This window comes from Lissotriton vulgaris, chromosome 11 (genome assembly GCF_964263255.1).
Source record: "Lissotriton vulgaris chromosome 11, aLisVul1.2, whole genome shotgun sequence".
Classification (NCBI taxonomy): domain Eukaryota; kingdom Metazoa; phylum Chordata; class Amphibia; order Caudata; family Salamandridae; genus Lissotriton; species Lissotriton vulgaris.
In genome coordinates this window covers 155,353,027-155,375,254 of record NC_141699.1, presented here as the reverse complement: position 1 = coordinate 155,375,254, position 22,228 = coordinate 155,353,027, and the positions used below count along the sequence as shown (strand labels likewise).

General features: G+C 47.7%; 1 protein-coding gene across 3 annotated transcripts in view; it reads left to right on the top strand.

Moving 5' to 3' along the window:
• Window positions 1-22,228, top strand: part of P2RX4 (purinergic receptor P2X 4) — a 245,170-nt gene that overhangs the window by 188,285 nt on the left and 34,657 nt on the right. For 2 of the 3 annotated variants that reach the window (XM_086943006.1, XM_086943005.1), the window contains exons 8-11: window positions 780-916; window positions 12,369-12,462; window positions 14,423-14,488; window positions 14,636-14,731. In XM_086943006.1, coding sequence (XP_086799132.1) covers window positions 780-916; window positions 12,369-12,462; window positions 14,423-14,488; window positions 14,636-14,731 — 393 coding nt within the window. The remainder of the gene's footprint in view (window positions 1-779; window positions 917-12,368; window positions 12,463-14,422; window positions 14,489-14,635; window positions 14,732-22,228) is intronic. The other variant, XM_086943007.1, reaches the window with a different exon arrangement.

Below are 22,228 nucleotides of genomic sequence, written 5' to 3'. Positions count from 1 at the left end.
GCTCCCCACCTTGTGTGTGCTGTGCTCCTCTATTCCCTCATCACATCTGTCCCCCTTCATTCCCCTTGTCACTACCTTCATGCCCATTGCACTTACATGCCTTTACTACTGTCTGTTCCTCATGTCCTCTGTGCCTCCTTGCCTTCCTACATCCTTCGCCCCTCTGCCCCGCCCTTCCTCTATATTTGTTTCTGCACTTCCTTGGCTTGGTGCCTGCCCCCCACCCCCTTGTGCCCACCGCACCCCATGCCATCTTGTCCCTGATGCCTTCTTGATCAACTAATGAGACCTGTTGGAGCAAGTGTCAAATGTTGACTGTAAGACGAGCTGAGGCAGTGCCCTTATTTATGTATTTTATTCTGTGTATGCTTAAAATCATTTCACCATACAAAAGGCAGAATGATTGGCACTGAAAATACTTGTTATTTCAATGCCTTCCACAGTACCTAGGAGCATGTTCTTAACTGCAGCAGCAAAACTGGACTAAATATTAGGTGCTTACCAGCAAATCTACCCCTTTTCCTGCGCCTAAAACAGGCGACACCTCTCCAGGCACGTGTCCTTTGGTTGTTGGTCATTCTCTGTACCCTTCTATCTTGTATGCTAAAAACTGCATTCAATGATCTGACGTTGACCATCTCACCGAGGTTTGCTTGTTAAAGCTTTTGTTTTCTGAAGGAAAGTGTTTTATAGAAATGTAATTAGACTGAATTTGGAAATATGGTTTGAAATACCTCTTTGGATGACTGATTATCTTTTCATTTGTCCTGGCATTCTAGGGTGGTGTCATGGCTATACAGATTAACTGGGACTGTGATCTTGACCGCAAAGCAACCCATTGTGTCCCAAAGTATACATTCCGTCGCCTTGACAACAGAGAATCGGACCATAATGTATCGCCAGGATATAATTTCAGGTAATACGTGTAAGTAGCTTGGAGTGTACAAGTTTGCATCATGCATTGTTTTCCATTGACTTTCCTGTCCTTGTTAGGAAGACTGAATATTTTTCGGTGAGGAACTGGCGTGCAGTGCCGGTTCGACCCTTTGACCAGAGGAGGGTCCCCCTCCATTGAAATGTCCCCAGAGAGAACAATATAATGATAATAAAGTTAATTCATTACCATTTTATTTTTCTTTGCCCCATTCTGAACGGAGCGTGTGAACAGGGGCGGGGCTGCTGCTGAATGACCGCAGTAGAGAGACCAGGGCACTTTCAGTTTAAAGTGAGCATGTCTTTTTGGAAGGCAGTCTTGCAACTGCCAGCCACACATGCGCACTATAAACCTCTCAAGACAGCTGGGTTAGAGAAAGCCAAAGCCTCCAGAGCGTTGTGGATCACAGAGAGAGGCTGCTCCCACCAATCCTAGCACTGCTCTCATGTTGGTGAGAAAAGCGCAAGGATTGATGAAGGGAGTTTGGAGCCTGCCTGCCTCGAGTAGAGAAGATCGAGGAGGAGGAAGGCATCACGTCACGCTCGCAGTTAAGTTGTTTAGATTTTTTTTTGTCCCACCCGCGGGACATGCCAGCTACCACTGGCAGACTGCCACTTTGGCCTGGACTGTTCCCATGAGGCGCAGGGTCAAGGCTGATTTGCATATGTCTGGGTCCAATCTGAGGAGGCCTGGTGAGCAAAGGAACAATGGATTGGGAACCAATTGCCAGTGGTTAGACAAATTACATGCATTCCTCCCATCAACTTTGGTGTGCTTTATTTTCTAAACTTGATATCTTTGAAAATGTTCTACTGTGAGAGAAAAGGGATGGGACTTTGCAGGGACATGATCTGCAAGGGGGTGGGAATTTGAGTCCATCACCTCCTGGCCAACCAAAAATGGGTGGGGTCAAACAGAGGATGTGGCTTAAAGCCTGGCAGTATTACATAAGCAGCCCCTCCCAGGCTCCCTGCATAATAAATAAAAATGGCTCTGGTGCACAGACCCTCCACTCACAAACTGGAAACAAACTCTCTGCAGGGGTTTTCAGCTCACTTTGATATCCGCCAATGATAACGTGTGAGTTGGTAGGTCTGATTTTCATATGTACTCCGAAACCTCATGGAAGACTGGGAAAACGTGGCCCAAAGCACCAAACCCATTCCACTTGTTTCAATATAAATGCCATCAATAAATACCACTTTCAAAGCCATCTAGACGAGCTACCTGTGCACACCTCGTGATATCGGCCAATACTGCTGTATAAGTTGGCAGGTCTGCCAATAAATACCAATTTCAAAGCCATCTGGACCAGCTGCCCGAAAAGGTATACCATGCACACTCCAGAAAGTAGGCATTTTTTAGCATGTTGGATAGAGCACCTGCAGTTAAAATAACAGTCGGCTTCCATCACAGCCTTAATTCAAAATGAAGCTATATTTTGGCTTGGCATATATTTAAGGTAATTGGCCATCCAATCCATTGTACTAGTTATGACATATGTGGGATAATGTATGCCCTACTGTACTTTGTAAACATATTGCAAGTCCACTAGTTCTATACACAAATAAAGACTTGAGGCTTTAGGCCCGGTTCTTTTATAAGGTCACAGATCTCTAAGGTGACTTGTAATATTCTGTTAAATGTGCAGTTGAGGTTATATTAGCCTTCATATTAAGTTTTATTTTTACCCAAAGAAAGCGCGTGTGATCTCCCAAGTCAGAGGTGAGTATGACATCGCTGCTAAGGGAGGTAACGAAACAACTACTAACCATCTCTCTAACCAACAAGTGCCGAGGTATCTCTTGCGGGGCATTTGTTTCCTGGCTGCACACCTACCTGAACTGAGGCTCTCCCACGGGGCAATCTGTTGCTGGTCTCCCCTGCCGCCGCTGCTCTCACAAACTCCGCGGCCGCCGAGGGGGGAGACTCCAGCTTCCCGGACTCCCTGCGCACGTACGCGGCCCACGCCCACTTCCGCGCCCGGAGGCGCTTAAAAGAAAGGCTGCGCTTCTGCGTCGTGGGATGCGCGCGGGCGGCACCGGGCTAAGCCCGGGCAAAGGGCGGGCCGTCTGTGGCCGTCAGGGGCTGAAAGGGGCCGGGCAGGACCACCCCATTTGCAGTGTGTTTTTTTTATTTTTTATAAATCTTTATTAATAGGAAGGAATAGTGGTTAATCAGTTACATACATTTTATGGTGTTTGTTACAGTCCGTACTTTCCAACTTTGGTATGCGACAAGAGACTTCATCGTAGCAAGGACTGTGTTACATTAAACCTTAGGCGACTAGTAAACACAGCAATCGATGGTCCTTTTGCTAGCACAGTGTTCCTCTAAACCCCTTCCCCTCTTATACGATGCAATTATAACTCACTTTTCTATAATACAGAAACGGTAAACTTCCCAGCCCCCTCCCCCCCCCCCCCAACCATGTGGCATCATAGCCATTGTGTCTTCACCCTCCTCCCACATCAGCATTTGTCTTAAGTGGCACGTCGGTATATAGCCAGGTCCGAGCCAATAATGTCATACTGTGTTGTTACTGAGGTGACCACCCCTTAGTCGTTCCGTTACTCTTCCTCCCCCTCCGAGTCAAGGTCGTCTCCCTCTGGTAAGGGGTCACAGATTTCCCCTCTGTAGATATTCCATGCCGCCCAGACTTTGTTCCATTTTCGGGGCGCTGCTCGTAATACGTACACTGCCCTTTCAGTTACCATTAAGATGTCCATGTTTTTAGCCCATCTACTGGCGGTGGGTAGTACTGGTGCGCCCCACTTCTGCGCTATGTCCCGCTTAGCCACTGTCATAGCCAGAGTCGCCCAAATCAGTTCGTATCTACCCAGGTCATTGGGGTCCCAGATGTTCAAAAGGCACTTGCGTGGTTCAGGTAGTACAGAGTGTTTAAGGGCTTGGGAGATCGAGCGCAGTATTTGTTTCCAGAATTCACGTATTCGTGGACATTCCCATAGCGTGTGCAGCAGTGTCCCCTCCTCCCCGCAGCCTCTCAAACAAAAGGGATGTGGTGCTCTCAGAATTGTATGCAGTAGCGTCCTGGTATAGTAAATGCGGTGCAGGATTTTAAGTTGCACCAGTCTGAGTTTACTGTAGATTCCAACCTCCTTCGGGGAGGCCAGCGCTTCATTCCATTCAAACTCATCTGTCTCACCTAGTTCCCCTTCCCATTTTTCTTTAAGTTTCAGCGTTGGGTCTTTGAGATTATTGATCAGTTTTTTATATGTAAGGGAGGTAGCGCTTTGGACCATGAATTCCGTTAGCAGTCTATCTTCTAACGGGGAGGAGTCAGGTAGAGTGGTGCCTGCCGGAATCGCCTGCAGTAATGCGTGTCTGATTTGAACATATCTGAATGTTTCCGTGGGTCCAAGGTCATATTGCTGTTGTGGGTGTGTAAATGGCACTACTGTGTCATTATCCCAGAGGTCTCCTACTGTAGAAATGCCTATGGAGTCCCACCGCTCAAATCCCTTACAGCCTCTGAGGTTCCCCAATGCCTTCGTGTCCCATAATGGTGTCATTTTGGTGATTCGACACACCCATCCCAGTCGGGCCTGTGCCATATGCCATAGAGCCGCCGTATGTTTGGTCGGACCAAGTAGGGTCTTAAGTTGTGACTTGTTATAGAGCACAGACAGCATACAGTCCGTTCCGAGTTGTGACCAGTCTGCTCGATAGGCAGGGTCTTCTTTCGGGCGTGGATCCAGTAGTTTATAATTTTCAGTTGGGCCGCCCAGTAATATAGTTGAATGTTGGGGAGCGCTATTCCTCCCTCGTACCAGCTTTTAACCAGCTTGTCGTAAGCAATACGTGCCGGGCCAGTATTCCAGAGCAAGGTATTGACCAGCGCCACGATCTGCTTAAAGTACCGTGGCGGCACCAGGTGTGGGGTATTTTCTAGAACATAGAGGAGCCTCGGGAGGGCCAACATCTTGTACAATGCTGCCCTAGCCAGTAGGGTCAGGGGCAGGGTCGCCCAGTGCTTAACATCCGCCCGCAGGCGATCTATGGGTGGTTTCAAGTTGCTGGCAAAAAAGTCTGCTTCCTCACTTGTGATGATAATACCTAAGTATTTGAAAGAGGCCGTCATCGTAAGCAGAGGACAGGTCTCCTGTAATCTCGGCGCCGGGCCCTTTAATGTATATATGGTAGATTTTGACCAATTTATGGTGTAGCCCGATGTGTGCCCGTGAGTGTTACAGAGGTCTAGCAGGGCCGGGATGCCGGCATCAGGTGCAGTCATGTAAATGAGCATGTCGTCTGCGTATAATGAGACTTTGTCCTCCCAACCCACCTCCCACTCAATGCCTGTGAACAAGGGCGTAGACCTGATCTGAACTGCCAGGGGCTCAAGCACTAATGCGAAGAGCAGGGGGGACAAGGGGCAACCCTGTCTAGTTCCCCTGCCTAATAGGAACCTCGGCGATATGTGGCCATTGGCTACCACTTGTGCGACGGGCTTCGTATAAAGCAGCCGTATCCACGCTATGTATTTCGGCCCAAATCCCATACGTTCTAATACCATGAAGAGATACTCCCACTCTACAAGGTCGAACGCCATTTTAGCGTCGAGAGAGAGAATCGCTGCCTGCTCTGTGAGGAGGTGCGCTCGGGCCATTACACCATGTACTCTTCGGAGATTCATCGCAGTGCTCCGGTGAGGCATAAAGCCCGACTGGTCAGGATGGATCAAGGCGCCGAGGTGGGGCATCAATCGGGTGGCTAGAAGTTTAGCTAATATCTTGGCCTCAACATTTAGTAACGATATCGGGCGATATGAGGTACACTCAGTCGGGGGTTTCCCCGGTTTGGGTATCGCCACAATCGTGGCTGTGCGTTGATCTAGCGGCAGTTCTGCTCTATCCCTGCTTTCCAAATACATGGCCAGCAATGGGGCACCGAGTTCTGGAGCCATGGATTTGTACCACTCTATCGGTATCCCATTCGGGCCCAGTGCTTTACCCGACTGTAGCGCTTGGATCGCCAGCTGGATTTCCTCCTCCGTTGGGTCTATTTCTAGGGCATCCCTGTCTTCCGGTGTAATGCTGGGGACGGCAATATTCGCTAATGTTGCTGCTGCCATCTGCTGTGTGACCCTCCGGTCTGGTGTGTATATTGATTGATAATGGTGTGCTAGCGCGCAGACTATGTCTTCTGGGTGCGTTAGTGTCCGCCCGTCCTCCGTGTGTAGTTTCTGAATACCCTTCGCACCATTCCCTCTCTTATCTAGCCATGCCAGCATGCGACCTGCTTTGTCTCCCACATCGTATATTCTATATTTAGTGTTCGCGATGTATCCCTTCTCTGTCGTTTTAAGGTGAGCTAGGTATTGTTGTTGCCGGACCATGAGGGTGTGTGCCGTGGACGGGGAGGGGTCTGCCATGTGTGCATTGTTAGCCGTGTCAAGCGCAAGTTCCAAGTTTGTGAGTTCCTTTCGGGAATCCCGTTTGTGCACCGTTATTGTTGCAATGGCCTCCCCCCTGAGGACTGTTTTGTACGCCTCCCAGAGGGTGGATGGTGATACTACTGTGCCTGTATTTTCAGCAAAATACTGCGTTGTCACAAGTTTGAGTTTTTTTCGAATCTTGGGGATTTTCAAAAAGTTGGGGTAGATTGGGTAGATTCGCGCACTTCTCTTCCCCCCGGTGGTAAGCGACAGGACAACTGGAGAAATGGTCGGAGATTCCCCTGGGCAGTATGTCTACCTTATCTACCATGTCTAGTCCCAATCCCAGTGTCATGAAATAGTCTATACGGGATAAGCTATTATGTACAGCTGAGTAATAAGTGTACTGAGTGGCCTCGGTATGTAGTTGTCGCCAGATGTCTACAAGTCCTAGGGCTTCTACAAAAATCTGATAGTGGTGCAGTACCTCGTGGTCGGGTCCGAGAGGGAAAGGTGTCCTTAAGTGGATCCATGATTGCATTAAAGTCCCCCCCAAAAATCATGTCGCCATCAGGGAGGTCAAGGAGGAACTTGCCTAATGCAGGCAGGGCCACAGAGTGCAGTGCTGGGGGGATATAGACCGATATCACATTCAGAGATCTGCCCTCCCATTGCCCATGGACTGCGGCAAAACGACCCTGGTCGTCCGCCACACAGCGTGTTAACATAAAGGGGGATGATTTTTTCACTAGTATACCCGTTCCCCTGGAGCCCGCAGTGAATTCTGCATGTATCACCATTGTATAGCCACGCCTATCCAGTGCTTTGCAGGTGGACCCTGTGAGGTGGGTTTCTTGTAGGAGTACCAGGTCCGGACTGTGTCGTTTTATGGCCTGTAGGACCAAGCCTCTTTTAATTTTATCACCCAGGCCTCTGACATTCCATGTTAGCATGCGCAGTGGGGGCACCACCCTAGTTACAGGGGAGCCCTCAGCGGGCGTGTGATTAAGTGGCCTGGCCATTAAGTCGGTGAGAGAGCATTGCACAAAACGTGCCCTTTGGAATAACGCACGTGTTTCTACGCCTCATGCTGTGTAGGAGACATATAAATGTCAGGGTGGTATCATAGTGTAAGTGCTGAATGATGACTGTGAACAAAAACATGAATTCTAACAATAAAACTTCAGTCCCGTCCCCCCTCCCTGCTACCCTGCTCCACGGACCATCCCCCGCCCGTTTCCCCAACTGTGCAGAGTGCTTTAGTCCTTCCCCAGTCATCTTACTTGCTTGTGGGGTTGGTGAGTCCCCCACGGGCACTGCCTGTGCCCACCTTACTCAGCCGCGTCAGATCCTGCGGCACATTCAGTCCTATACCAGTATATTCCGGCTTCAGACCGGAGCCAATTGTCCAGAGACCAGCGGGTCCCTTTCCAGATCTGATTCCGTGTCTTCTGCGCCTTCCTGACGGGGCGATTGGGAGGTCTGACTGTGTATCGTCTTTTCGGCACGATGTTGCGGCCGGTCCCGGTGCGGGCGGTGTCGTTGTCCCGCAGGTCTCCAGCCCTCCAGCCATTCCTGCGCCACCTCTGGCGTGTCAAAAAACCAAGTTTTTCCCTCGGCTACAATTCTCAGTTTAGCTGGGAATAGCATAGAGTACGGTAGTTCCCTGTCTCGTAGTGTTTTTTTAACCTCCGTGAAGGACTTACGTCGCCTGGCCACCTCAGCCGTGTAGTCTGGGAAGAAGGCCAAAGTTGCATTTTGGATCCGCACCGGCGGTGAGGTTCTTGCCGCCTGTAGGATCGCATCCCTGTCCCTAAAGTTGAAGAGCCGGGCTAGCACAGGTCTTGGTGCCGCTCCCGTCTTGGGCGGGCCTCCCGGGACTCTGTGTGCCCTCTCCACCGAGAAGAAGTGGGATAGGCCTTTGGGCTGCAGTTTGTTTTTGATGAGGTCTTCGATATAGAGGTCCATGGCCCCCTTCCCCTCCGTCTCTGGAAGCCCAAGGATGCGCACGTTATTGCGTCGCGAACGCCCTTCCTGGTCGTCCAGCTTGTCGTGTAGGAGCTTGGTTAATTTTTGCATTTTTTCCATGGCCAGTTGGAGTTCCGAGGTGTCTTCCACAAGTGACTTTGTGACCACCTCTACTTGTGACACCCTCTCCGCCATTTTGTGAAAGTCCGCTCGCAGCAAGGAGACTTCAGAGGAGATGGCGCCCTCTGTAGTTTTTACCTCTGTGAGTGTTTTCATGATGTCCTCCAGCGTTATTTTTGTTGTTCCCTCTGTTTCCTGGGTATGGGCATGACCGGCGGAGGATCGCCCTGTGTTTTGCTGCTGTCCTTGATGTCCGTAAGCAAATTTGTCTAATTTGGCCTGTGTGGACCCACTCCTAAGGCCTTTGCCCGCCATGGTGTTGGGGCACGTGAAATCCGGGGTCTTGCTCAGCTTATTTGTGATCTGCGCCACGTCCTCGTCCGCCGTCTATAGGCACCCGCCAGGGAGTAGCAGGTCGATGGGCGTCGTACAAGGTGTTGCCCTCTGTTTTCTGTGTATGTCTCAGTGGTCGCCGCGGTGATGTTGGACAGTCGCGGTGGTGGCTGTGTGGGTTCCTGGTGAGTCGCTGTATTCCGCGCCTCGGGGTCCGTGTTCCCGCTCCTCGATATTCCACCTTGGGCCGGAACCGCGGCCTTCAAGTATGTTTTTTCGTGCCGGTCCACCACCCTCAGGCACATCGAATGACGCAGGTTCCGTTCTCGGGCCACCGCCCTCCCACAGGCCAGGTAAGCCTCAGTGTACCGGGTCTATGTCCTTACCAGGTCGGGGCTGCTGACGTTATCAGTTAGTATGCGGGCTCTGAGGCTCTCTCGCGGGCTCCCGCGTTCAACCACGGTATGGCGCCGTCCCCCGGGGGCACCGATCTCCCTCACCTCTGTTCGGCGCTGGCACGTCCGTCCACTGCGGCCCCACGGTCAAGCGGGGCCTTAAAATCGCCTTAATTGATTTCTGCCGCCCGCCAGGCCCCCAGGGGGGGGGGGAGCGGGGGGGGGAGTGTCGAGATGTCAGCGCTGTTCAGCGCGGTCAAGGCTGTACTTGCTTTTTCGGATGTGCCGCGCCGGTCCCGTGGGGATGAATTGTCCGCTTGTGCTTCGCCGGATGATGCCACCCGGTGATTCAGGCTGGTTGCGCTCTGGTAGGCGGGTACCGGGGTGTGTCCACTCCTCTCGGCCGGCTCGGTCGCACTTCCGCCGGGGCCTGGGTGTTATGCAAGGCCGGTGCTGCTCCCCCGGCGGTAGGCCCAGACTTGCCACTTGGATTACGTCAGGCTCCGGTCCTCCGATTTTTCCGAAAGTCGGACCGGTGACACCGCTTCGGCCCTGGATCCGAACGCCGCCGCTTCAGGCGGGCGGGGTAGCGGATAAATGTGTCGGAATTGGTGTGAGGCTGCAGCGCCCTCGGGAGCTCTCACTCTATGCGGCCGCCATGCTTGGCTGCTAGCCACGCCCCCTCTGCAGTGTGTTTTAAGGTTCACGGACTCCAGGAAGCCAGGTACGTGTTAATTATACTGAGTTTCGCCGACAAAAACTCCATTGTAAGAATACTGCCCCACTGACTTCCTTTAAGCAACAGGCTGGACTGTTCCCATGAGGCACAGGGTCAAGGCTGATTTGCATATGGCCATGTCTGAACTGGGGTGGTGTGGAGTGCAAAAACACGATGGATTTAGGCCCATATCTCTGTACTGGGGTGAATGTATGACATTGTTCTGCATTCTGTCCATCGACTGTTGTTTTTGCATGGGACTGTTCCTATGAGACACTGGATCAAGACTGATTTGCATATGGCCATGGCCATGTCTGAACTGGGGTGGCGTGGTGAGCAAAATAACGATGGATTAAACCCAGATCTGTGACTGGGGGTGAATGTTTTGCCAATGTGCAACATTCCGTCCATCACCTTGTGTGTTTTGCGTTCAAGAGAGGATCAGCTGCTGTGCGGGCAGTAACTCGGAATGCATTCACCACAGACCCTGAACTGTTACAATAACCAGCAGGTAAAACTCTGGGCTTAGCCAGCACAGGGTACAAAAGACTAAACATGCACAGACGAGTGTACAGTGTACGCTAAGACTTTTGCTGAAGGAATAAAACGATCTTGAATGAAGTTGCACATTGGACCTGTAAGAGTATTTGACCCATGTTGAGAATGTTGGGGACTACAGGCTTATACCGGAAGGAAGGGGGTGTATCACCTCACTGTTTAACACTACTTAGTGTTTGACCATGTATGTCATGTTCATTGACTGTGTAGTATTTAGTTCTGCTGTGTGATTAAAGTACTTCCCTTTTACGTAAAAGAAAAGCACTGGGATGGACCTTACATTACTCTGCCTGTTGGTTGATTGTTGAGTTCTGAGCTCTTGACTTCCTCCCTAAGAAGCCTGACTGCTCGCCCTCGCAATCCAGAGACACGCAAGTGTGGAAAGTTTGTATTTAACAGAGTGCAGGGCCATAGCAGGACAGCCCCCAGTGGAAAATACCTCCACCACTAAACCTGGGGACCAGTAGCTCCTGTCTGACCTGTGGCTTTCAAATGGCTTCTGACTCGCCATTAACCCTTCCAGTGACCCAATTAACCCATCTAAAGACTCCATTATCATTTTCTGTGACCCCATTAATCATTTCATTGGCCCCCATCAACCACTCCAGTATCCCCATTATCCCGCCCAATGGTCTCATCAGCCCTTCCACCCTTCCATTATCTTTCTTATTCCCCTGTTTATTCTGTTCATTCAATGACTGTAAGAAACATTTTCTCATGACCCCTCAAAGACTCGCTCCCCGTAGCAGTCCTATTAACTTGAAGCATAATTTACTCCCGTGTGTCTTCATCAGTTAACCGCTTTGCCTTTACTGCCGTGGTATGCCCTCATGCACATTAAAAATTAGGCTACCTTTGTGTACCATCGCCGCGTAGACTTATCACCAGCCTTTACACACCTAAGCAGACGCCCCCGTGACGACACCTAGTGCTTGGCATAAGTGTAACGCAGAGCTATTGCCCCTCGGACTGAAGACCAATGGACATACTGTTGCGTTCAAATGACTGAGTTATCCCCTAATTACAAGCTTCGACTGATCCGCTTCAAATTCCTACATAGGCATTACAGAACACCCATTAGCTTACATCGGATGGAGCTCAGAGACGATGACTGGTCTGGCGCAGTGGGATGCACTCTACCTCTTTTCTCCATATGGCATGGGAGTGTCCGGCCATTGCTGATTATTGGTCCCAAATTTTTGCATCTCTAAATCAGATCCTGGGTTTGACGTTGCCTCGATCCCCATTAATGGGACCATTAGGATATGTCGGGGACACGCATGTTAAGAAACGCAAATTGCATGCACAGCTGCTACTATTCTCCAAATAACAGTTCACTCGGGGAGGAAGAGGAAACCTAAGATCATGGAATGGATCAGGGAGGTTAGTTATGGCCATGTTCAGCTAGCCACATTCTGGGAACTAATGCCACCCACTTCTAGACCCCGAGAGATATGGGATCCATTTATTACCTGGGTTCAGGAGCGGACGAGTGGTCCTGGAAATGTGGTAACTGTGGCTTGCACTGGGGATGTGTGATTCAAGTAATGTGGAATGCTGCTATGTGTTTCGGTTGGACACTACGGGAGGACCATTGTGAACCACTGTCCGTTTTAGCACCATTACACCTCAATGCTTACTTTTACATGAATACTGGCTCCGAGCATGTGGGGCACATCGCTGTGTTCGATACATGATGACATAGGCGGCAGTTGTTTTTTCTTTGCAATATCGTTCATTTGGCAACTATACACCAAGATAGTTTGTTGTTGTATGAGATATGTATTGTATCGATTTTGAGATACCAATAAATATATATATATTTTTTTAATTAAAAAAAATGAGGCTACCTTTTTCACGTGCCTACATTTCTTTAGAGAGATTTCTGCATTTTTCATTAAAAAAGTGAGTCTCAGTACTCATCCTACCATTTATGTTTTTTAGGTTTGCAAAGTACTATAAAGATGACTCTGGCCAGGAATCGAGGACGCTGATAAAAGCATATGGAATTCGCTTTGATATCCTTGTTTTCGGAATGGTAGGTGCAAGGTTCATTCTCTTTGCCTCAACTTCTGCACAACAAACCGTGAGACTGTGTCAGTAGCTAGGTGTAGACTATTGCTGTGACAAGTGCAATCACTTGAGTTTTTTATAGAAATATTCCATTCCACCTATGTCTCTTCGTCTAAACTTTAAACCCCCCTCCCCATCTCTCCTCATGCCTTTTCTCCTTTTGCCCCAACTCATGTTTATGTGCAGATCTAAACCTGTCAACTTTATAGCTCCCAAAATAGTATAGATGAGCATGTGCCGCAATCCTTCCACAGGGTAATAGGAACTACCAAGGGTAATAGAAGCTACCACCACAGCTATAACCCACCCCTCTCACTCTCTTCAGCACTTCGCTGCGTCTCAAAGTCAGAAGTGCAATTCGCCAATAACCCCTTCCCAAAAAAAAAACTCATGGATGTCAGTCGGTAGGCCAGAAGCGATGATCACCACTCTTGGGCTTGCACCTTCCTGAATCATGGTAGTTTCCACCAGGACCGTCATGTAACCGACCTCCAAGCTTTGTACATTGGTACCTGTAGAGAAGCTTTGACATGCAGATTGGACCTTTGTAGGGTAACCGAGCCAGAATGCAAGCCACCTCATGGTATTGCTAAAGGTATTGCTAAAAAAAAAAAAAAACACACAAGTCTGTGCTATTCACAAGAAAGCATGCAGTATAGAAAAGCTCACAATTACATTGAATCGCAGTAACTTCGATTAAGACTCACTCACATCAAGTACCTGAGTCACCTGGAATGTACCTGGCATGGAGAGCATCAGAAGTGTCCCCGATGCACTAGGGACACTTGCCTGGGCACCGAAGCTCAACCTACAGACCGCCCAATTCAAGAGGCCAAGCATGCACTCCCCAAGCCTGTAAGTGTTCACTTGGCCCATAGTACCCCAGTGAAATCTGGCCCTGAGGAAGTGGGTTGAGCGTGGCAGGATCCATTAATGTGATCCCACGCAAGAAGGGACCAGTGTTGTTCTGGTGGCCACAGTATGAGCATATGTTTTATGACCAGAAGCACCTGGAGCAACGTGTAGTCCCCTTCTCCCCCCCCCCCCTGCCTTGTGGTCTATTCACTGTCCATTTTCTGATCTCCAGGAAAAGTTGTGTGCCTCCAGCAGGCTCAAGGGTAAAGCTGGAGACCTACAAAGCATAATTTCCTGTAAGGTAGAGAGGGGATGAAACTACCCTCTTCACATACATTCACACACCTACCAGGCTGCTGGGTGGCAAAGGTGCTTTTTTAGGTTTGCCGGTTTATCTCGCGTTCCTGTGGGGACCACCAGGTCCCCATATTCTAGTTTCTCCTCTCCATTTGAGAGCAAACCATTGCTTAAGCATCCTTCAGGAAGGCCCTAACCCGCTATTTAAGCACCACAGCTGGTCTATTTGTAAAAGTTTGTAACACCTAGTTGTGTAATGCATATCATAACTGAATCAATGACATTTGCGGTGGCAAGAAAGGTAGATTTCCTATAAATATAAAAGACTGGAGGACTTCCTATTCTTAACTTCAGTGCTAGATGAATGTAAGCATGTATACACGTCTCTGTATCCTCGCGTGTAGAAAACATATTATGGTGCTGTACGCAATTCTCCCTTGGCCTTTGGGATTAGGTTTGCGCCTTATAAATGGCCCAACAAATTTAAAATATTTTTAAAATTTGAGAGAAGGGCATATGTTTTATAACTTTCATATTTTCAATAAGCTCTGTGCAGGGCGTCTGCTGAGTTTGCTTTTGATATGTTCGAGGCAGTAAACTGTCTATAATATTTGATTCTGAGATGCAGCGCTTTTTTTACTGGGTAAGGTTTATGGATGTTTTTTAAAATTGAAAAATAATCAACATCAGGAAGAACTTTGATGTGTTTCCATGATGTATTCTGCAACCTGCCCTGTTCCCTGCTCATCTCTGTTACTGTCTTTTTCTGATAGGCTGGAAAATTTGACATAATTCCGACCATGATCAACATCGGCTCCGGGTTGGCTCTGTTTGGGGTGGTAAGTGCTAAGAATTGAATATTTACAATGTGTCAAACTTGCAAAAAATTGTTAAAGTGGATAAGTGTTCAGGATCATGGTATTGTTAAACATGCACCCTCGTTGGACATGATTGAGATCTCAGTTGAGCTTTTCGCTTTGTTTCAGGCCACCGTCTTGTGCGATATAATAGTCCTCCATTTCATGAAGAAAAGAAACTACTACAGAGAGAAAAAATACAAATATGTGGACGATTACGAATTGGTAAGAAATATTTTCTTCACTTAGAAGCCATTGGGCATTGGTGCACAACAAAATAAAAACGTGCAATGCGGAATGGCAGGGGCTGATTTACTGGGAATCCGTGTGAAGCTCTCTGGACTTTAACTGGTTTCAAATGTCCATGAAAAGTCACCTTGTCTTCAGACTTGTGTGAGCACCTACGTAGAAGGGTTCCTCTGAAAATAATCTTCAAATAAATCGTTAGGCAAAGGAATGACGAATTAACAGCCAGGAGCGTAGACCAGGCTGTATTTTGTGTATCATCATTTATGTTATGTATAATGATCTTTTTTACTGTTGAGTGTTTTTTTAATTTAAGGAATTAGGGGATCAAACGGCTCTCCGTGCTTCAGGGATCAAGACATGCTTCAGGAATTTAGAGATTTACATCAAAAGCCATGTGCAATAGATATTACTTATTTTGTGGCTGTCCTAAGAGAGACAGGCCTTTCCAAAGTGATGGGGGAACCTAAACCCCCTTTGCATAGCCATACAAAACGGCAGCTAATCGCAAATCATGAACTAGCTAGTAGCACATATAGAAAAGTAGATGGGTACTTGTCAATAACAGGGTTCTCTCCCTCTGCGGAGTTCCAAGCCTCATGAAATGGACGAGGAGAATGAAGCTCGAGTTGTCTGCGATGTCACTTGGAACCCTAAGATGGAAAACTCCACTTTATTGTCCGCTACCAATCTAAAACTCCTTCCACTGCCCAGACCATATATTAGACCCCTCAGTGTGTCAGCGCAAAAAATGTGGGGTAAAAACTGCTGCCTACATTGTTGGAGAGTGATCTGTTTTAGAACTGAAGGTGGTTGCTATTTATTATTATTATATTATTACTTAGAAAATGTTTAGCAAGAGATCTTGAATGAATAATTTACAGTTATGATTACTTATTTGCTAAATACTGCCTGCCCATAACAGTGTCTTATGACATGGTAGAAAATATATATATATATATATATATATCCAAATGCAATGTCGGCTCTGAACCCCTGCCGCTTGCAGCGGAGGGCCTGGACGGGGCAGCCACTCCCCAAATCTCCAAAAAACAATTCCACACGATAACAAACAGGAATGTCCAGGCCAGCTTTGCAGTTCTTAAAGAGCTTTTATTTCAGCTCTTACTCTTAGAGTAAGAGCTGAAATAAAAGCTCTTTAAGAACTGCAAAGCTGGCCTGGACATTCCTGTTTGTTATCGTGTGGAATTGTTTTTTGGATATATATATATATATATATATATATATATATATATATATATATATATATATATATATTCTCTTCTCCCTCTCACAAACACTGTCTTTGTGAGGACGGGTGTGTAATGAGGACAGGTCCCAGGAGTTTGTGTGGGTACTTTCGAGCGAGTGTTTCAAAAAACTAAAAGTGCGGTTAGACTTGCTTCAGTGCGCTTTATAAGCTACCCTACTATCAAAACTCGCGTGGAGTTAAAATAGAAATTACACACTTCATTACAGCCAATGACTGGTCTTCATAAGTATAGTATGTTATGATCTGTGAGTGTATTACTGTCCCTAAGAAGTTATGTGTGTCAGTCACACAGGCATGCAGAGGGACGCAAACAAGGTCTTAGCCTGAGTAAAAGCATAGCTAAGCACGTTGTCAGACCATAGGTCGGGGATGTGCGAAGCCTGCTGGCTTGCAACTTTGCATGCAGTTTGTACAAGGATGGTTCTTCCACCCTTCCAGACTGATTCCTGTTGTTTGTTGAACAGGTCATTTACTAGCAGTGTTTTACTGTTTCGCAACATCATCCACTGATCGTCTGATAACATCAAATGTTTTTCCCATGAATATTTTATCATTCATGAAGCACTGACCACAAACAAACCCAAAAAGCTGATGAGAGGATTGCATGACTTGATCTCAGCCACTAAGTACTCCAGGCCGCAGTCAAGTCCTCTGTTTTTTTAAGTGCGTCGGGTATGTCGAGGCGTGGGTCCTATGCTCGCTGCGCCAGAGGACTCCCGCTGCATCCAACTGACGAGGCCCAAAACTGGGCTGAAACTGGTCTGGGGTTGCTTGTATTCCACTTCAGATGGGGCCTGGGTTAGCAGTTCGGGCCAGACTCTTCTTATTGGAGAACAACCACGGCTGATTTGCATATGGCTGGTTCATATCGGAGGTGGCATAGTGAGCAAAAAACAATGGTCTGGTTTGCGGACCCGATCATTTCCAGTGGCTGAGATTAATTCAGGAAAACCACCTTTCACTTTTTCCTCATTGCATGGAGCACAGCATTTCTGCTCACTCAGCTCTTCAAGTTTTAACCGATCTGGCACCGATTATCAATGATGCTATAATCCCATGACTATGATTGGGTTCTGTGCTCCTCCGAGGCTGAAACAGTAAGCATTTGGGACCATAGTATATGTGCATTTACTCTCAGCTGCCAGTCCTAATGATTAATCCATTCAATGGGTTCAAATGTCGACGTGACCAAGTAGACTAGGGACATATCGTATTCATTAAAGTCCCTTCATATTTCCATCATAGGACTGTGCATGTCTGTAAGGCCTTTGTAAAACAGTTCCCTTGTCGCTGGTTTAGTTTGTTGCTAGTACACGCTGAAAGTATTTTTCATAGTAAACATTTGTGTACTTTATGTTCACAGTAATACTGAGTTTACAGGTATGTTCTTCTGGAAAATAAGTGTAAACAAAGGGATAAAATTAGAATTGAATCCATCATAACTGTTTATAGGCTGTTTGCCAAAATTAACTATAGTCTGACCAGGGCAGAATCTGTGGCCAAAGGGCCTGGCCACAGATTCTGCCCTGCAGTCAGGCCCTGCACCCAACCGGGCTGAGGCACCCAGCATTCGGCTGTGCACAGCGTGGTGAGGTTGCAGTGCCTGGTCTGTGGCTTGGCAGTGTGCCCAACACGCTGTGGTCAGCCATCCTCTGCTTTGCCCTGCCCCTGATCCTGCCTGCAGAGGGAATTGGCCACATAGTGAAATCTTTGGCCCTGGTGCCAACCTTCTGTGGGCACCCATGCACGGCCTTATAATAAATAGATACATGCTCTTTGTTTAGTTTTTTTGTGGGTGATTCTCAAATAAACGGTTTACTTATGTTCTTTTTTTTTGTGTGTTTTACTTTATTACCCGAATGTAGTGACAACCTACCACTTTTAAACCTTTTTTTCACTCATGGTATTTTTGAAATATTTTTCTCTTCTCCTGTTGGATCACATTATTTTTTATCACTGCAGACCATAGAAGTGGACCTTGCTTGCCATGCAGTTTAGAATGAAGATTTTTGTATGGAGGTTCACCACCTCATCTTGACTGGTCAGCATTTCTTCTGGGTACGCGTTAGTACCACTCTCCTCGGCCACTGCGCACACCCACTTCCACAGGCACCTCCTGTTTTTATGCGTACACCTGAGGTGACTTTGCTAGCAGATGCCATGAAAGAGTACGATCACCGATGGCAAAAGTTGCTCGCTTTGCTTGCAGGTCACCTTCCGAGCATTGTTTGTCACCTGAAGAATGAGTGAAGAACTTCCAGATGATGGAGCATTTTTTTGTTTTCTCTTGTTCCACCATCTCCCCAGTGGATGCCACTTCCTCATCTGTGTCAGCTGCAGCTGTTGTCTTCCATCCTTTATCCTGGAATCAAGCTCTCCACCAAACACAGCTGCTTAGAGCTTCTGGTTTCCTTTTTTTTTTGTCCTCATCTCACCTGGGATCTGGGCAGGTTTAGCAAGCAGTCTATGATCAATCTGGGCGTCCTTCGAATCACTGCATAGATCCACGTCCCCCGGGCTACCTCTTGTGGTTGAGGTCAGGTGTAATCTTTGGACCGGGAAACCGCCACCTTTGTGTTAGGAGTGTATCAGATGTAAATATCTACCCCAGTCCAAAAGAGGGGACCAGATGTTGGCCTGTCTCCCTGACAAGTCTCCCTGATCCCTGTGAGCGATGTTTAATATGGCCTTTACCCAGCTTTCTCTATTGGGGGAGGGGGGAAGGGTCTTTTCACCTTAAACCTATTTCTCTCCTGGCTATGATTATCAAATACAGTAATAGGCCTTTGTCCGACTGGGAGAGCACCTCAGCTGTGGAGTCGTTCTTACCAAAAATGACCAAATTGATGTCCATTTCCAAATCTGTGCTAAAAATTGCGACCAATATTTCTCTCACACTTTTCCAAAATACAATTAGTTCTGGGCAGTCGAAGAACATATGAAGATCATCAGCCTTGTCGGTGTTGCATCTGGGGCATTTAGGAGTCGGAATTGGAGCAAACTTCGCAATTTTGGCCGGAGTAAAATAAAGCTTATTTACCACAAAAAAGTGATTCCTTTTTAGTCTTGCTGGCTTTATATATTTATATAAGATTTTGAGGGAAGATTCAAATCTTTCTTCTACTGGACAAGCCTGAGGAAGGGAATTCCACAAAGCAGATTGGGGCGGGATCTCTCTATCTTCCGCCTCAAGCAGCTTTGCATACAAATAGGCTATTTCTTTTTTTCTTTGATGCGGATCTAAAATAAGCTGGTCCAGATCCAAATTCCCTTTGATCTCACCCTCTTCCGCTTCATACCATGATCTCAATTGGATATACTTGAATATTGAAAATGTGTGACCAATCTTGGCGGATAAGTATTCCCAGGGAAGTAAACCATCCGAATCTACCAATTCCGACCATTTCTGCAATCCCACCCCCTTTAATGGAGCTGCTAAGCTGTCCTTCATGCACTCTGGGGTCCCAGGAGAGTCCCATATTGGGGCTAGATTAGAGAAATACCCTAAACCCCAGATTTGCCTCAATCTATACCACGTTGACAAGGCGGATTTCAAGACCTTTAGGCGTACTCGTTTAAAAAATCTGGGCGCCCCAAATTTAAACAAGAATCGAACTTGCCCATTGTCTCCCTCTGCTATGGCCATTTCCCTCAAAAGACTAACCCACTGAGATTCAGCTGGTGTTGTAAGCAGCATCCTAATGCCTTTAAACTGGAATGCCATTAAGTACCAGTTAATATCTGGTAGAGCTAAGCCGCCTTTTAGAAGCTTCCTTCTCAGTTTCTTCCATAACAGTCTTGCACTTTTTTGTCCCCATATAAAACTTCCAATCTTGCCCTGGATTTTGTTAATAGCTTTCTGTGGAAAGGTAAGGGGAATAGTATTGAACAGATAAGTCAATTTGGGGAGGACCGTCCTCTTTACTAAATTGACCCTGCCATAGATAGACAGCGGGAGATTTTTCCATCTTGCGAAGAGGTACTCTGTCTTTTTCAACCTTCGCCAGATTTAACATGGGGATTTTCTTTAGAACTTTTACAATTTTAATCCCCAAATACCTAAACTCCCCACTTTCTGGGCCACCCCTGTACACTATGTTCCAACACATGATCTCTGTTTTAGCTGAGTTGGCAAGATAACCCAACCGTGTACCAAAGTCTCTCAGCAATGTCTCAATCCGAGGAATGGCAATATTTTTTTAGGGTTTGCACAAATATCGGACCATTCCCACAGTCTCTAGTACCCCCCAGAGATATCTCCAGCACACTCGGTCAAATGCCTTAGCGGCATCCAGGGCCACTATTGCCAAAGGGTCGTTCCTCCTCTCAGCCATATCGATGTTGCCAATCAAGATTTGACTTTGCTTCTGAATAAACCTTCCCACCATAAACCCTTTCTGATCAGGGTTAATTAGGTTTGAGACAAGCTTTGCCAACCTCCCTACTAAAATATCCATAAAAATGTTAGTCTGCATTCAGTAGGGAGATTGGTCGGTAGGAGTCAGCCAACAACGTATTTTTCCCTGGCTTCAATATTAAATCTATTGTAGCCTCTTTCCAAGATCTTGGAACCACCCAGGAAGTGGAATAGATTGAGTTGAAGAGAATCTGAAGAATAGGCAAAAGCTCATCGCTTAACAGTTTATAGATTTCATTGGGGAGGGAATCGGGCCAGCTGCTTTTTTGTTTTTTGCCCTCTTAATTTGACCCTTTATCTCCTCCACTGAGATGGGTTCTTCCAGTGATTCTTTAGCTGTTTTAGTTAAGACAGGCATGGACTTATCCCTAAGCCATGAGCTAATTGCTTCTGGGGAAGGTATTATTTCCTCACTATATAGGGTTGTAAATAAAGCCTGAAGACAATTCTGAATATCATCAGGGTTACTAGATTTTGTTCCCAGATTGTCTATAATAAGTTCATGTATATCATATCTTGCTCAGTCTACTCTTGCTTTCCAAGCAAGTAATGCTCCAGCTCTCTCCCCATACTCAGTTTTCCATATTACGTGCTTGCCATCGGGCCTTACATTTCCCATCAAGAAAGATCCTTATTTTTTGTCTTGCTTTCTCAAGGTCCTCTTCTAATTCCAGCAAGCCCCTGGGATTCTCCTGAATTACTTGATTCCTTTCCCTTTCAAGGGCCGATATTCTTGACTCGAGAGACTGCAGTTCTTGGGCATTTTTCTTGTTTTTAATTCTTATTTTGGTACCCAGCACCCCTCTCAAATTAGCTTTATATGCGTCCCAAACTTGGTCCATTGAGGTAGAACCCATATTAAAAGCAAAAAATTCAATTGAGGCCGCTTTTATTACCTGGATAAAAATTGTGTCCATCAGGTAGGCTCTATTCAGAGTCCACTTAGTCTGTAGACATGTTCTACTTGTGGAGAATGTAAAGAGTAAAGGGGCATTGTTGGACAGGCCACATGAAGGGCCCGCTCCCCCTCTACCCGACCAGGCCCGAGCCCGGTCCCTCAAGTGCCACACACCACCACTTCACGTTTTCCGTCCCCTCCGGGACCCCTGCCTCTGAACATATCGACCTCGTGGGCCCGATCCACTACTGGCCCGCGCGCCCAACCTGGGCGCCATCTTGGACACTACACCACGAGGCCGCGTGGCCTCCGATCGACCCTAACCCTGGGCCTGGCCAGGCCCCAGACATCCCGGCACCACCATCCACCCAGGAGGTGAGCGGACTACTTGGCAGGTCAATGGGAGAAAGAGGTGTCGATGGCTCTCCCCCGCCAGGTACCGCTCGCCCACAACCTCCCCGGGCGCTGGCTCCTCCCCCCTGCTGGGTGTCTGGACTCCCTCATCCCGGACCTCCCGACCTCCAAGTGCGAGGGTCCGGACATCAAAGGGCACCAGCCCTATAACTGGGGCAGCTCCAGAGCAGGAAGGCAGTTGTATCCTGGAGTCGAGAGACGCAGAGAAGAACTCATCCTTGACGGACTACTGGCGCTGCCGTAGCTCTGCCTTGCGAACTATCGTCCTGCCTGCTGGCGCTGCCGCAACCTTCGTAAACCTTCATCGTCGTCGGGACCTGCTGGCGTGGCCGCGGACCGTTTGTAACTACCATCTTCATCGGGACCTGCTGGCTCCGCCGCGGACCGTCGCTTCCTTCATCCATCTCGGGACCTGCTGGCTCCGCCGCGGCCCGACCATCTAGAACGCTGAGCTCGAGGATTGAGAGCTATTTC